Source organism: Carassius gibelio, chromosome A17, assembly GCF_023724105.1.
Source record: "Carassius gibelio isolate Cgi1373 ecotype wild population from Czech Republic chromosome A17, carGib1.2-hapl.c, whole genome shotgun sequence".
In the NCBI taxonomy this organism is placed as follows: Eukaryota; Metazoa; Chordata; class Actinopteri; order Cypriniformes; family Cyprinidae; genus Carassius; species Carassius gibelio.
The window spans coordinates 6,269,463-6,284,305 of record NC_068387.1 but is presented as its reverse complement, the minus strand read 5'-3'; the positions used below and the strand labels follow the sequence as shown (position 1 = coordinate 6,284,305).

At 38.3% G+C, this 14,843-nt stretch overlaps 1 protein-coding gene across 3 annotated transcripts in view; it reads right to left on the bottom strand.

The window, feature by feature from the left end:
• Positions 1-14,843, bottom strand: part of daam2 (dishevelled associated activator of morphogenesis 2) — a 142,845-nt gene that overhangs the window by 58,740 nt on the left and 69,262 nt on the right. For all 3 annotated transcript variants that reach the window (XM_052620012.1, XM_052620013.1, XM_052620014.1), the window contains exon 3: positions 5,882-5,971. In XM_052620012.1, the coding sequence (XP_052475972.1) occupies positions 5,882-5,971 (90 nt within the window). The remainder of the gene's footprint in view (positions 1-5,881; positions 5,972-14,843) is intronic.

The following is a 14,843-nucleotide window of genomic DNA, read 5'->3' as shown; positions in this document are numbered from 1 at the left end:
TTTCCAAACTATTTGTTGGCCCACAAGGATGCTAGAACCTATTACATTGTCTTGGGCCAACAAACACCATGAAAACACCATGGAAAGATGTCCAGTCACACACACACACTCACAACTATGGACAATTTAGTGTCTATGTACCTATGTTGTGTGTCTTTAATTGTGAGGGAAACCAGAGCAAGCTGAGAAATATTGATTATCCTTACTTTTCATTATAAAAAGTAGGTGACACCTAGCTATACAGTAATGTTAAAATCAAAACTATAGTTTATTCATATTTTATAAATTATAGTCTCTAAATGGTTAGTACATTAATAGGCTATTTTCAAATAGCAAGTCCTTACTTGCATATGTAAAAAGCTCAAAATTGACTCACTTGTAACACAACCAACTCTGACCTGACTAGAAACTTATATTTCTTACATTTCTATTGGCTTAATATTTAATTTAAAATTTAAGCAGGTGTGTTAATGAAATCTTAATTTTGTATTTGACACACTATTCTGAAACATTTAGTCAAGAGCTCTGAAACAATTCAAACAGTTTGCACAAGAGGCACAACATACAACAGGACTGAACTATACTTGTGGGCCAAACAAGAATATGTGCCTTCAATAACAGTTTGCCTCTCCAGAATCCCCCCAGCTAAATCACATTAGCAAACAGTTTTCTGCCTGTCCCAAAGCCAGTGTAGTAATTGGCCTAATTTTTTAGGTCTAGACAATCATCTTTCCAAAATCCAATATCGCACTGGTTTGTCCTCTCATTCACCATGCCAAAATATACAGAGATTATATTTCCAGTGAAACAAATAAATAAATACATGAATACATGTAGTACAGACCAAAAGTTTGGACACCTTCTCATTCAAATAGTTTTCTTTATTTTCATGACTATGAAAATTGTAGTCACACTGAAGGCATCAAGGGCTATTTGACCAAGAAGGAGAGTGATGGGGTGCTGCGCCAGATGACCTGGCCTCCACAGTCACCGGACCTGAACCCAATCAAAATGGTTTAGGGGTGAGCTGGACCGCAGACAAAAGGCAAAAGGGCCAACAAGTGCTAAGCTTCTCTCGGGGGAACTTCTTCAAGACTGTTGGAAGACCATTTCAGGTGACTACCTCTTGAAGCTCATCAAGAGAATGCCAAGAGTGTGCAAAGCAGTAATCAAAGCAAAAGGTGGCTACTTTGAAGAACCTACAATATGACACTTTTTGTTATGTATATAATTCCATATATAATTCCACATGTGTTAATTCATAGTTTTGATGCCTTCAGTGTGAATCTACAATTTTCATAGTCATGAAAATAAAGAAAACTCTTTGAATGAGAAGGTGTGTCTAAACTCTTGATCTGTACTGTAAATAAAAGTGTTGCATTTATACAGATCTTATACAGATCTGCTTAATTGATCCATGCTTGGAATAAAATACACTTTTTTTGGCAGAAATTGGTAAAATTCGCATTTTAGGGGCTAAATATCACAATATTGGGATTGTCGCTTCAACCCTCAGACTTGAAAAACAACCGCAGACTTGGTACACTGGTTCAGGGGGAGCGGCGTTTATTACACAGAGCTGTATTTCACTGACAAGCTACAAAAAAATAACTTTCAAAATCGGCAAGGAATTGCCTGCAATATTGAAATCGATTTTGTGTAGATTGTCAGTGAACTATGGCTCTGTGTAGTAAATGCCAACGAGTGTTGCCAAGTCTGCAGTTGTGTTTCATGTCCACGGGTTAAAGTGTCCCCAATCCCAATAATGTGATATTTAGCCCCTAAAATGCTAATTTTAAGTGAAACCCGAAAAAAAGTCACCAAGAACGAAATGCAATTGGTCTAGTTTTGAGAAGAAATTCGGCAGGTTTTGTTTTGAAAACCTGGCAACCCTGATCTGAGAAAGCACATGCTAGAGATATACTATTAATCACAGGAGCACCTTTACTGATGAGATGCGCATGAAAATCGCATTTCATTTTTTGCACAGTCCTAGTTGTAATTAATGTTCTTATGGTAATTCATTATAAATTATCTTCTTCCCCTCTTTCAACTCGCCCACAATTCAGATGTCCTTCTCTAAAATGTCTACTCTGTGATCTTTGCAGATTGCCAATCATTCCAGCAACCCAGGCAGCAGCTTCTGCGGATTCTACCTGGCAAGCCTCAACGAGGAGAGCATAGCACGGCTGTCCAGAGGTGGACCTTGGTCACCATTGTGGAGTGGGTGCTGGTGAGCAACAAATCACCTTTGACCATCGGACCCACCGAGGAGCATCTCACCAGTCCCACTCCAGACACAGAGCACAGCCAACCATCACCCCGCTGTGCGGAGCCTAAGCCAGAGCCTACCGCAGAAGAAGAGTCATCACCCACCAGGACCGACGAGCCATCGCCAAAGAGAGTGACAGAGCTGAGGATTGCCTTGGAGCTTGAGCTGGACCCGTCTTACCAGGTGCGTGACCCGGCAAATGAACGTGCGCTGACGGCAGATGCAAGGGAGTACGAGGGCTTGGAAGAGACCCTCCCCTCAGAGAACCCCAGATGATGCTAACCCTGAATCTACAAACGGAACAAACAAATCTTGCTACAAGTGTTACTGCATCATATAATAATTGCTGTTAATAATGTTCATCTTCTGGCTGACTACGTCTTGTTTTAATGTTTCTAAAAAATCCTGTCATATGCGCACAAACTGACAGTCACCACTTATAAGTTACAACTAAATATTGTAGATACGTAATTTTCTGCAAAGTTGCTTTGTAATGATTTGTATCGTAAAAAGCGCTATACAAATAAAGGCTATGCAAAGTCACAGGACAGTCTCTACGTCTCTCTCAGAGGCAAAATTATTTTCCACCATGGTTAAGGATGGTCACTTGATGAGAGTGACTTCAAGCGAATCCTGGACTGGCTTCTGCTGAACTTCACATTCAGGATATTCAGTTTCAGAATATTATCCACTAAAACATATTTTGTCTAAGATTTGAACAGAAGATTGATTCATAACTATTGACCTGAAAGATGCATGTTCCGTTTTCAAATCACCTAGAAAGACAGGAAGTTCCTCAGGTTTGCTTTAGGAAAAACATACCCATTCAAGGTTCTTTCTATCAGCCTAACCTTGGAGCCTCATATGTTCACACAATGTATGGATGGCCTCATTATAGCTCCGAGGTGTGTAGGTGTTAATCGATCTTAATGCTTGCCTCATTCTAGTGCAGGAGGAGATAATAAACATAGAGACTTGGTTTTCGAATATCTACAGAGGCTTGAGACTAAACCTTCAGGTCTTAAACAATATTTCATAGGGTGGATCAGAACACATGCTTGACAAAGGCACTCTGATTCAGAATTGACTCTATTTGGGATAGACACTCTCACTGAAAGCAGTCAGCTTACTGTCTGTTGTAATAAAAAATCTAAAGGGCACTTTAGCCATCTGGACAAATCGCATAAGTGAATGTATAGGATTCTTGACAAATAGCAGAACTGGACCTTGGGGGTGAGAACAAGTGATTTCAAAAAGCTACACAGATATTTACTTTATAGATTTTTTCTTACAGGGAGCCTCAGAAAAAAAAAAGGTAACACTTTAGAATAGGTAACCAGGGGCGGAGCTAGGGGGTGGCCCGATCATAATTTTAATCTATTATAAATAATAATAATAGTTTCTTAGAATTTGATCAAAATGACCTCGATCGACCATGGTAAAACGATTACGTTTGGACTGCGAAACTATTGCGACAGTTGAATCACTTGTCACTTACACGCAAATGCGCTATCGCAAAAGTTTCCATAGCGTGCGTTTCTTTCCAGCATTTGTAAAAAGTCGAGGACTGAGAAAGTCGAGGAGTGAAGCTTCGCTTTTGTGACTGGTTCAACTCGTGTTTGAGCACACAAACACATCTTTTCAGGTGAGTTATTAAAGTCAGATAAATAATTATTTTAGTTCCGTTCAACTACAGTATTTGTGTCTGAAGTTTTATCATTGTCCTGTGTAACAAACAGGTAACGTATTGAGCAGTTAACTTAGCTAACTTCATATTAGGTGACTCGGATGCTCAAAACATGTTTATTTTATCTCTGAATATATAAATGTATGTTTTAATTAGACACATTTAATGTGATTCAACATACCAATATAATTACTAGTAAGTCGATTTTATATACAGTAATGTTACTTTCCTATGTAAACATGCTAATGTTAGATGGATGTGAATAACCGTTGCGCTCTCAGTTCTAGATATAGATAAAGTCAAGATAAAATTTGGTACCTACAGTACAACAAAAACATCTAATCTTTGCTCAATAATAATCTTAAATTATTTGCTGTTTTCAAACATGTTAATGTTGATATGTTTTGCTTATGTTTTGATTTGTATTTATGTCAAGTGTGTTCTGTTTTCAAAGTGAATTTAAGAAGTTTTATTTTATTAAATAACTTGAGGGTGAGTAAGATTATGACGCTCAGGATTTTGGTAAACTTTAATAAAAAAATGCCATTGTAGGCTAGCTATTGTAAATTATACATCATTTTGATTTGGGCACATACAATACTTTAAAAAGTATTTTAAGGTTGGATAAGTGCCATGTTTGTTTGCAAAATTATGTTTTTTGTGCCACCCGAAAGTAACTACTGGCCCCTGCCAGGCCACCCCTATGAAGAATTCCTGGCTCCGCCACTGTAGGTAACACTTATTAACTATTAACTATTACATTTCTCTCAATAAATTTGCTTATTAATAGTTAGTAAGGTAGTTGTTAGGTTTGGGTATTGGGTAAGATTAGGGATGTAGAATAAGGTCAAGTAGAATAAGGCATTAATATGTTCTTAAATAGCACTAAAACATGGCTAATATTCTAGTAATATGCATGCTAATAAGCAACTAATACGTTTTACCTATGGTAAAGTGTTACAAAAACGATCTTCAATTTCTCTCTCCCCTCTTAAATCATTCAGGTCTCTCTTTTGAGTGCTTTCTTAAACACACAGCCTTACCTGTTCTGTTTGCATTGCTGTACATTTAAAGTAGGTCATGTAGAGGGCTTCTATGGCAATTTGGTCTCACAACTTGTTTTCCAAGACCTGTTGCTTACTTGTTCCCATTTTTATACCTCTCTTTTTTAAACTTTCTTCTTTGAGAGGAAATATATTTTGAGTGCTGGAACACTGAGAAAACATTAACTGCTGACAACTTTGTTCCAGGACCTGATTTAGTACCTACGCACATATCTTTAGCTGCACACTAATTTACCTATATAAATCCCACCTCCCAAACCAAAAAGGCTAAGTCTCCAGTGCTCCAGGAGCAAGCATGCAAATACCATCGATCCCAACTTTCTACAAGGCTTTGTAGTTATAATGGAAACAAAGACAACATTTCCAGACTGTAACTAAAGTGGATGTTGTTCACATTGCAGGTCCTTCCAAAACAATACCACTTCCATAAAAACCTAACCTGGAAATGGCTAAAACCCATTTGTTTAAATCCGTATTCCACTGAGGCTTCTGAAAGCAGCTAATGTCTTCTCTCTCTATGTAATCAGGGAGAAAGGGAGTAATATCCTGAAAGTGGCTGACCACAGACATAGGATCCAAAAGGATGGTGTCCAGAGGAGGAAGGGAGGGGCTGTGTGTGTGATAAGTGTGGTAGATGTTTTGGCCAGAGGTTTCAAAGAAGTTCAAGTTTTCCAACATCCATTTCAAAGGCTTTGTCTCTCAGTGAAATGTTTACAATTCTGAATATGTGAAAAAATACAGCTCTTCCTTGTAAATAATGCAAAAACATTCTATAGCCAGTCACTAACAAAAGAAAAAGTAGCCAGAGAAATTCTAAAGAAAACCTTAAATGATTATACTGTATTTTGAATGACTGACCTTCTTCTTGCTGCAGTAGATCTGCCATTTCTTCTCAGCAGGCAAAGCAAACATGGCTTCCCTGTTCTTGTCTGTGAGATCCAGTTCATCCTGAGGAAAGGAGAGGACATGTCAACTGAGCCACCCTTAACCTAATATATGTATAAAAGCATGGTGAATGTGATCATGCCAGCCCCATTAAAGTGTGTGTCGGGGTGGGGGAGTTGTGCCTGGTATTACCAGTAATTTTTTTTTTTTTAATACCAGTAATTTTTTTATTATTTTTTTTGTCCCCATGAGGAAAACAGCCCATGATTCATATAGAATTACATTTCTTGAAGAATGCAGAAAGTTTTATGTGAGGTAGTATCTGTGAATAAAAAGTAATTCTATGGTGGAAATTTTTAGTGTCTATAGAATTTTCTCAACTGATCTGACGAAATTATCTAATACTATATATATATATATATATATATATAGCAAAATAAGAATTCATAATAATATTACACTTCTGAAAAATGAAGGGCTCCTTAATCATAGAAATTTCATAAATTAAATATAAATTACCACACTTGTAGGTCATTTATGCTGAGAATTATATGTATTATTAAGAGTTACATTTACACAGCAGTATGAATTTCAGTCTATCATTCAATTTTTCACAAGAACTACAGATTATGTTTCAAGAACTAAATTTAAAAGCATTCACAATTCAATTTACAATCCTGTAAGTTCTCTATAAAGCCATTAGTGCTAATACTAAAATGTGTCAATATTAGAAGAAGAACCTAATATTACAATTCCCTAACTGAAAATAATTAGGCCAACTTCTCATTTAACCCTGGTTAAAGAATATTTATTTTCCCTTAATAACTCAAAGTTTACATTTTTCCATTTTCATTTACTGCCAGTATAGAGCTTTCATCAAGATAAGCTATTCATCAAAGATATTCAGTCAGGATACATGCCTGACACAGAAGCCAGGTTTTGAAAAGTAACTTACTCTGACAGTTACTCTTTAAAATGATGGAGCCAACAAACTTGATACTTTTTTTTCTTTCTTTCTTTATTTGTGAATGGAAAGAATGAAATATATCAAAGCTGTCACCTTTTTACAGAAGGCAGAAAATTAGAGAGCTACACAGAGAAATGTAAATTATAAAGTGAAAAGGAAACAATTAAAGCCATACAGTAATAGTGAGAAAGGGAACAAAAAGGCAGAGCTAAAGGGAGGGAGGTGCAGTAAAAAAGACATGGGGAAGGAAAGATTTACAGATGGTCAAAATGGAAGGAAGTCATATGTGGCACACAGGGGACTGAGAGGAAACTGTTTTAGCCAGTCGTGACCAAGCCTCATGCATTGATACACAAAAATAAAGATTGAACAACTGATGGGAATAATTTACCTAAATATGCAAAAGTACAGTAAAATATGCCATAAAAGCAATGTATGGTGTTAATGATTTTAAATGCAACTGGTTCTTGTGTCTCGTTGTTGACAACAAAACCATATTTGTATTTAATTTAGATGATTTCTGAGAGCTACAATAGAGGGAGAAAGTCTAGCAATACATTGACTTTCTATGGACTACTTTCGTAGCAATTTTTGTCCTTGTGGGAGGTCTACATTCTCAGTCCACATTATGAAGGAGAGAATAATCTGTAAATGCAAAAATATATTCTTTTGTGTTTCATGGAAAAATCTGTGATATGGGGTTTGGACAACACATGGGTTAGTGATGATGGAATTTGCATTTTTGGCTGCACCATTTCTATAAAGGTTCTAAAATTGTGAAAACCAACTGAAACGCCCTCAGCAACATGCAGTAATATTTGCTTTTAAATTAATACTCATTTAGTAATGGATCTCACCTCCACTCAAGAAAGCCAGCTGTTCATAAACTGACAAGGAACACAATATTTGCAATATGTTTATTGCTATTAAAATTACAAAATAGAAGACTGACTAAGAATGCATTACTTTGCACTTGTATAGAGATAGCATTCAATAAAACCTTGAAGCCTTGAAAACACATAGCTTACTGAAACAAGCTTACTGAACACATAGGGCCTAGCTTACTGAAAAAAAATGTTCTTCTTTCAGATGAAAATAACAACAACTTGATGTCTAGCATTCAATAAAAATGCACCCAAAGTACTTGTTTAGAGAAATTGAAAGAATACAGTAACCAATGTAAACTTGAGGGCTTTAAGCTCAAGTTTTTTGGAAAAGCAGAGAGTGCTTTTCCAAAAAAAAGAAAAAAAAAAAAATTACAGTGGGAGCCAGCAGCCTGTCATGGAGAAAAAAAAAATCTCTGAATGCTCCACGTGAAACTTTGGTGTTCCGCCCTTTTTCTATCGTGTCTAATGATTTTGGTTAATATGCACGAGGGAGAGCGAGAGAGAGAGAGAGAGAGAGAGAGAGCAAGACAGTGCTCGTGTAGTTTGAAGACTGTGAGTGCGCGAGCGCGCGTGAAACTTTGGTGTTTCGCCCTTTTTCTATCGTGTTTAATGATTTTGATTAATATGCACAAGGGAGAGAGAGAGCAAGAAGCGCTCGTGTTGTTTGAAGACTGCGAGTGCGCGGCGCGGCGCAGCCGGGGCTCTCTCTCGTATGCACCCTGTCAGGCGCAGCAGTCATTCTATTCTACATCACTCACTGATCAAATAAGGCTTTGACTGCCGCCAAAAAAAAAAAAAAAAAAAGATCAATGCAGAAAAACCCCTGGATTGGTTATATTATGTTGGACAGAATGTTGATCCGGCCATTGCGTATATTCAGCGCACATAAAGGTAAACGTTTTGCAAATAAAAACAGGTCGACGAATCGATGCGCATATTTTGCGTCTACGTATTTTTTGCGTCGACGTCATCGATGACCTCGACGCGTTGTCCCAGCCCTAGTGTAAACTTGCAAGTACGATTTCAGACACTGTAATATGCTCTGGTCTCCTCCATGCTTACCGTGGTGATGAAAAACATAGCAGAATGTCATCACTCAATGGCTGGTTGTCTAAGTGGTGCCCGCAGAATAACAGGTTTCATAGACAATTGGACGAGTTTTTGGGGCAGACCTGACCTGTTGAAAAGAGATGGTCTTCATCCCTCCTGGGGTGGTGCCGCTCTTCTCTCTAGAAATATGGCACATAGTCTTAGAGTTTGACTTGACTAACTGGGGCCGAGGTCAAGAAGCAGGCAGACTGGCTAAACCGACCATCTGATAGCTGCCTCATGCCACAGAAATCAGTTAATTCTCAGCACATAGAGACTCTTTCACCTAGATATCAGACTATATAGACTGTGTCTGTTCCCTGAACTAGAAAATACAAAATAAAACATCCAAACCAATTTAAGAGTAACAATTTAATTGATGTTCAACAAATAAAAACAGATGTGATATGGATAAACAAATTATAAAGCTTGGCTAATTGAATATTAGGTCCCTTTCTACGAAAGCACTTTTTGTAAATGATATGATCACTGGTAATAACCTAGATGTGCTCTGTTTGACAGAAACCTGTCTAAAAGAAGAAGATTATATTTATTTTAAATGAGTCTACCCCCAAGTTTACTTTTATAAACATGAGCTGGTCCAAAAGGTAAAGGGTGAGGTGTTGCTAAAATTTATACAAATATTTTCAGTATTTCTCAGAGGGCGGGCTTTAAGTATAACTCGTTTGAAGTAATGGTGCCTCGTATTACATTATCCAGAGAAATATGTGTTAATGGTAAATCCCCTGTAATGTTTGTACTGGCTACTGTATACAGGCCACGATATAGAATTTATTAAAGAATTTGTTGATTTTATATCAGAGTTTGTGCTGGCTGCAGATAAAGTTTTAATTGTTGGTGATTTTAATATCCATGTTGATAATGAAAAAGATGCACTGGGATCAGCATTCATAGACATTTTGAACTTAGACAACACGTGTCAGGTCCTACACATTGTCGAAATCATAATCTAGATTTAATACTGTCACATGGAATTGATGTTGATGGTGTTGAATTATGCAGCCAAGTGATGATATCACACATCATTATCTAGTCTTGTGTACACTTCATATAGCTAAAACTGTAAATTATACTCGTTACAAGCATGGTAGAACCATTACTTCTACCACAAAAGACTGCATTGTAAGTAATCTTCCTGATTTATCTCAATTCCTTAGCACATCCAAAAACTCAGAACTTTGTGATGTCACAGAAACTATGGACTCACTCTTTTCTAGCATTTTAGATTTGGTTGCTCCTTTACGCTTAAGGAAAATTAAGGAAAACAGTCTGACACCATGGTATAATGAGCAAACATGCATCCTAAAGAGAGCAGCCCGGAAAATGGAGCACAGTTGGAGGAAAACAAAACTAGAGGTATTTCATATTGGCAAGAAAATACCATATCCTAAAGAAAAGCATAAAAAACTGCTAGATCTGATTACTTTTCTTCTCTTTTAGACATAACCCTAGGTATTTATTCAAAACAGTGGCTCAATTAATGAAAAATAAAGAATCAAAAGGTGTTGACATTTCTCAACAGCACAGCAGCAATGACTATCAACTACTTTACTTCCAAGGTCGATACTATTAGAGATACAATTGAAGCTATGCAGCCGTCAGCTACAGTATCACATCAGACAGTGCACTATAGATCCCTTGAGGAACAGTTCCACTCATTCTCTACTTTAGGACAGGAAGAATGGTATAAACTTGTTAAATCATCTAAACCAACAACATGGATGTTAGACCCTATTCAACTATGCTACTAAAAGAGGTGCTTCCAGAATTCATAGATCCTCTTGAGACTATTGTGTTGTGTACCAGGGCAAAAATGACCCGGGCTCAAAAAACTGTGCATAAATCACTCCAAATATCACTCCATCATCACTAAATATTGGATTCAATCTTTTTTTGAATGTCTTTTCTTTAATTTAGGACTGTTTTTGTATTTATATGTGCATCTGATTCATTGTAGTCCTGGTTTAACTGAGAGTAGGCACCTAATTTTGTAGGTGAAAAAATTATTATTTATGAACAATTTTCACAAAATTAAATTCAAACTGATGAAAATTTTCACTGTTTATTACATTAAACTGTCCTTTAATGTTTAATCAGGGATTTTGTTTTGAAAGGCTTTTATTTTTATTATGTACAAAATGGCACAAAGTCACACTTGGTGTTCCCGTCAACAATGACCCGGCCTAAAAAAATTCCTTATAAATTACTCAATATGCTATATTATCAACAAATATTAGATTCATTCTTTTTGTCAACTTCCTTTCTTTTCTTTAGGACTGGTTTTGTATTTATATTTGCATCTGATTAATCGTAGACCTGATTTATCTGAAAGTAGGCACCTGTTTTTTGAGTGAAAATAAAGGATTATTTATGAATAATTGTCACAATATTAAATATAATGTGGAGAAAATGTGCACTGTTTATTACACTAGTGTAGTGTAATCAGGGAGTTTGTTTCGAAAGGCTTTTATTTTGTACAAAATGGCACATAGTCACGCTTGTTGTGTTTCGGGCCAAAAATGACTTATAAACAATTTTTTGAGGCTGGGTCATTTTTGACGGGAACACCAAAAGTGTGACTTTGTGCCATTTTGTACAAAATAAAAGCCTTTCAAAACAAATTCCCTAATTAGACATTAAAGTACACTAGTGTGATAAATAGTGCAAACTGTCATACATTTGTATTTACTATTGTGACAATTATTCATAAAAAAAATGTAGGTGCCTGCTCTCAGATAAATGAGGCCTACGATTAATCAGATGCAAATATAAATACAAAACCAGTCCTAAATGAAAGGAAACAATTTGACAAAAAGATTGAATATAATGTTTGGTGATAATATAGCACTGTGAGAGATTTATAAGCAATTTTTTGAGGCTGGGTAATTTTTTGACCAGGAACACCAAAAGTGTGACTTTGTGCCATTTTGTACAAAATAAAACTCCCTGACTAAACATTAAAGCACAGTAGTGTGAAAAACAGTGCAAATTTTCATAAATTTTCAATTTTATTTAATATTATGAAAATTATTCATTAAAGAAATGTTTTTTTTTTTCACTCAAATAATTAGGTGCCTACTCTCAGACAAATTAGGCTTACGATTAATCAGATGCAAATATAAAAAACAGTCCTAAATGAAAGAAAAGAAGTTGACAAAAAGATCTTTGTGTCATAAACCGCGCCTTTGTGGCTCTCTCCGAACACCAAAGATAACCGTCTCCTGAGTACTGACTACATTTCCCATCAGCCCCGTACCTAGGACTAATCACCTGCACAGGTGCTACCACTTTCCCTCCTCTATATAAACTGCCTCCTAACACAAGCTCAGTGCAAAGTCTTGTTTTGCCCTGGCCAACATTTCTGAGCGGTTTCTACATTGATTGATTCCCCGTTTACTGACCCCGGACTGTTTACTGATTCTGATTCCCTGTCTGCCGCCAGCCCTGACCTCTGCTTAGGATTGTTTCTGTTTATGGACATCCTCTGATATTCCTGATGCTGTTGTTTGATAACTGGCTGTCTGACTATTCTTTATTATTATTAAATGCATTGCAAATGGATCCGTTCACTCTGACTCTGTATCACAGAAGACTTCGCCACCACAGGATCCAGCAGCCATGTATCGTCTTACCTCCGAAGTGTCATCTCAAGGTTTCATGCTGGCTGCCCACCAGCAACAGCTCATAAAGTTGACCTCGCAGACCAAGGAGCTAGTCAGATCCATGCAGGCACTCACCACCCAGGCTGCCACCCCAGTTTCTCTCGCTGCACCGCCGGCTCAGCCGAGTCAAGGTGTAACCTCTCCTCGCAGCAATCCTCATCTGTCCCTCCCATGAAAGTTTGACGGCTCTCCGGCTAAATGTAAGGGCTTCCTGTTAAAGTGGTCACTGTTTATCAACCAGCAGCCTAACATCTATCCTACAGAAGAAAGTCAAGTTTCTTCCATATGCTCACTATTGACAGAAAGGGCTCTGTACTGGTTTACGGCATTATGGGAGGGAGGACACTTGTCTTTTCCCTCATACAAGAAGATTCTCCGCTAGTTCTGTAAGGTGTTTGAGTGCCCTGCCAGTGGTAAGGAACCAGGCGAGTTGCTTCTTTACCTGCACCAAGGTGTATCTTCTATGGCGGATTACACTCTTTCCTTCTGCACTTCAGCAGTACAAAGGGGTTGGGAGGAGGACCCGCTGAAATGACTTTACCGCAAGGGGCTCACTTCAGATCTACAATCAGAACTGGTGTGTAGAGATGAGAGGAGGTCGCTCAGTCAATTCATGGATCTGGCCATTCGCCTCAATCTGATGCGAGCTCGATGGGTGCCTCAGCTACCCTGATCTGCTGAAACTCTCTCCACATTTCATGGATGGAGAAAAAGATTCTTCAGTGGTCCAAGACCTGTCAAGAGAAATGCCTGTACCCTATCACCAAGGTCAACCTTAGCCCCACTCGCACCAAAAACCACGATCTCAGAGGGATACCCAAGTAATACCATGACCCCGCTCTAGCTTTCAGCGAAAGGCCACTCAACTTCCTCCTCACTGAGCCTGTGACTGTGTGATCGATCTCATTCCTGGAGCCAATACCACAAGAATCTCCCCTCTCTCACAAGCCGAATCTGATGCCATGAACACCTACATCAAGGAACAACTCGCAAAATGATTTATCAAACCATCTACTTTCCCCGCATCAGCAGTATTCTTCTTTGTAAAGAAGAAAGATGGAGGATTACATCCATGCATTGACTATCAAAGCCTAAATTATATCACAGTCAAGTTTCGCTATCCTTTACCCTTAGTTCCAGCTGCCCTAGAACAGCTCTGCACTGCCTAGTACTTCACAAAATTGGACCTGCGCAACGCATACAATTTGATTCGGATCAGGGAGGGAGATGATTGGAAGACAGCATTCTAAACCACCACTGGGCACTACGAAAAAATTAGGTATCCTGAGACATGCTGAACAAGAATCTCATTGTGTATATTGAAGATATTCTCATCTATTCAGAGACGTTCGAGGCTCATGTACAGGAGGTGAGAGCTGTGCTCCAGCGCTTGATGGACCACCAACTATATGCCAAGGTTCAAGGTTCAAAAATGTGAGTTTCACGAGACACATATATCTTTCTTGGGATACATCATCAGTGCCGAGGGGGTCACCATGGACAATGGCAAGGTTGAGTCAGTAGTTAACTGGCCACAACCCACCACTGTCAAAGGGTTACAGTGTTTCCTGGGTTTTGACAAATTCTACCAGCGATTTATTCGAAACTTCAACATCACGGCAGTGTCACTTACATTTCTTCTCCAGGACTGAGGTCATCGTCTGAGGTGAACACCTGAGAGTACTGCAGCATTTACACAACTTAAGGAGAAGTTCACCACAGCACCAATTCTGCATCATCCAGACCCAGAACAAGAGTTCATTGTGGAGGTGGATGCTTCCAATACTGGTATCGGAGCTATAAAATAATCCTTCTAACTCATCCCCTGTGCTTATTACACACACAAACTTCCCCAGCAAAACGTAATTATGATGTGGGTGACAGAGAGCTGTTGGCTATGAAGGCTGCCCTCTAAGAATGGTGGCATTGGTTGGAGGGAGCCCACCTGCCTTTCACGGTACTGATGGACCACCGAAATTTGGAATATATCAAGGCTGCTAAGAGACAGAATCCTAGAAAGGCCAGGTGGTCCTTATTCTTCACTCAAATTAATTTTAAGGAAACATATCGTCCTGGTTCAAAGAACGCCAAGGCGGATACTCTATCTCGTCAGTTTGATAGTTCTTCTAATTCCTCCACATCTGCTCCCATACTACCAACAAACCTCATCCTTGCTCCCGTACAGTGGGACATCATTACCAAGATTTCAGCAGCTCAGATGGAGGAACTGTCACCACCCGAATGCCCCCTGATCACACCTACGTACCACAGTCTCTCCGCTTGAGGGTATTACAATGGGTCCATAACAC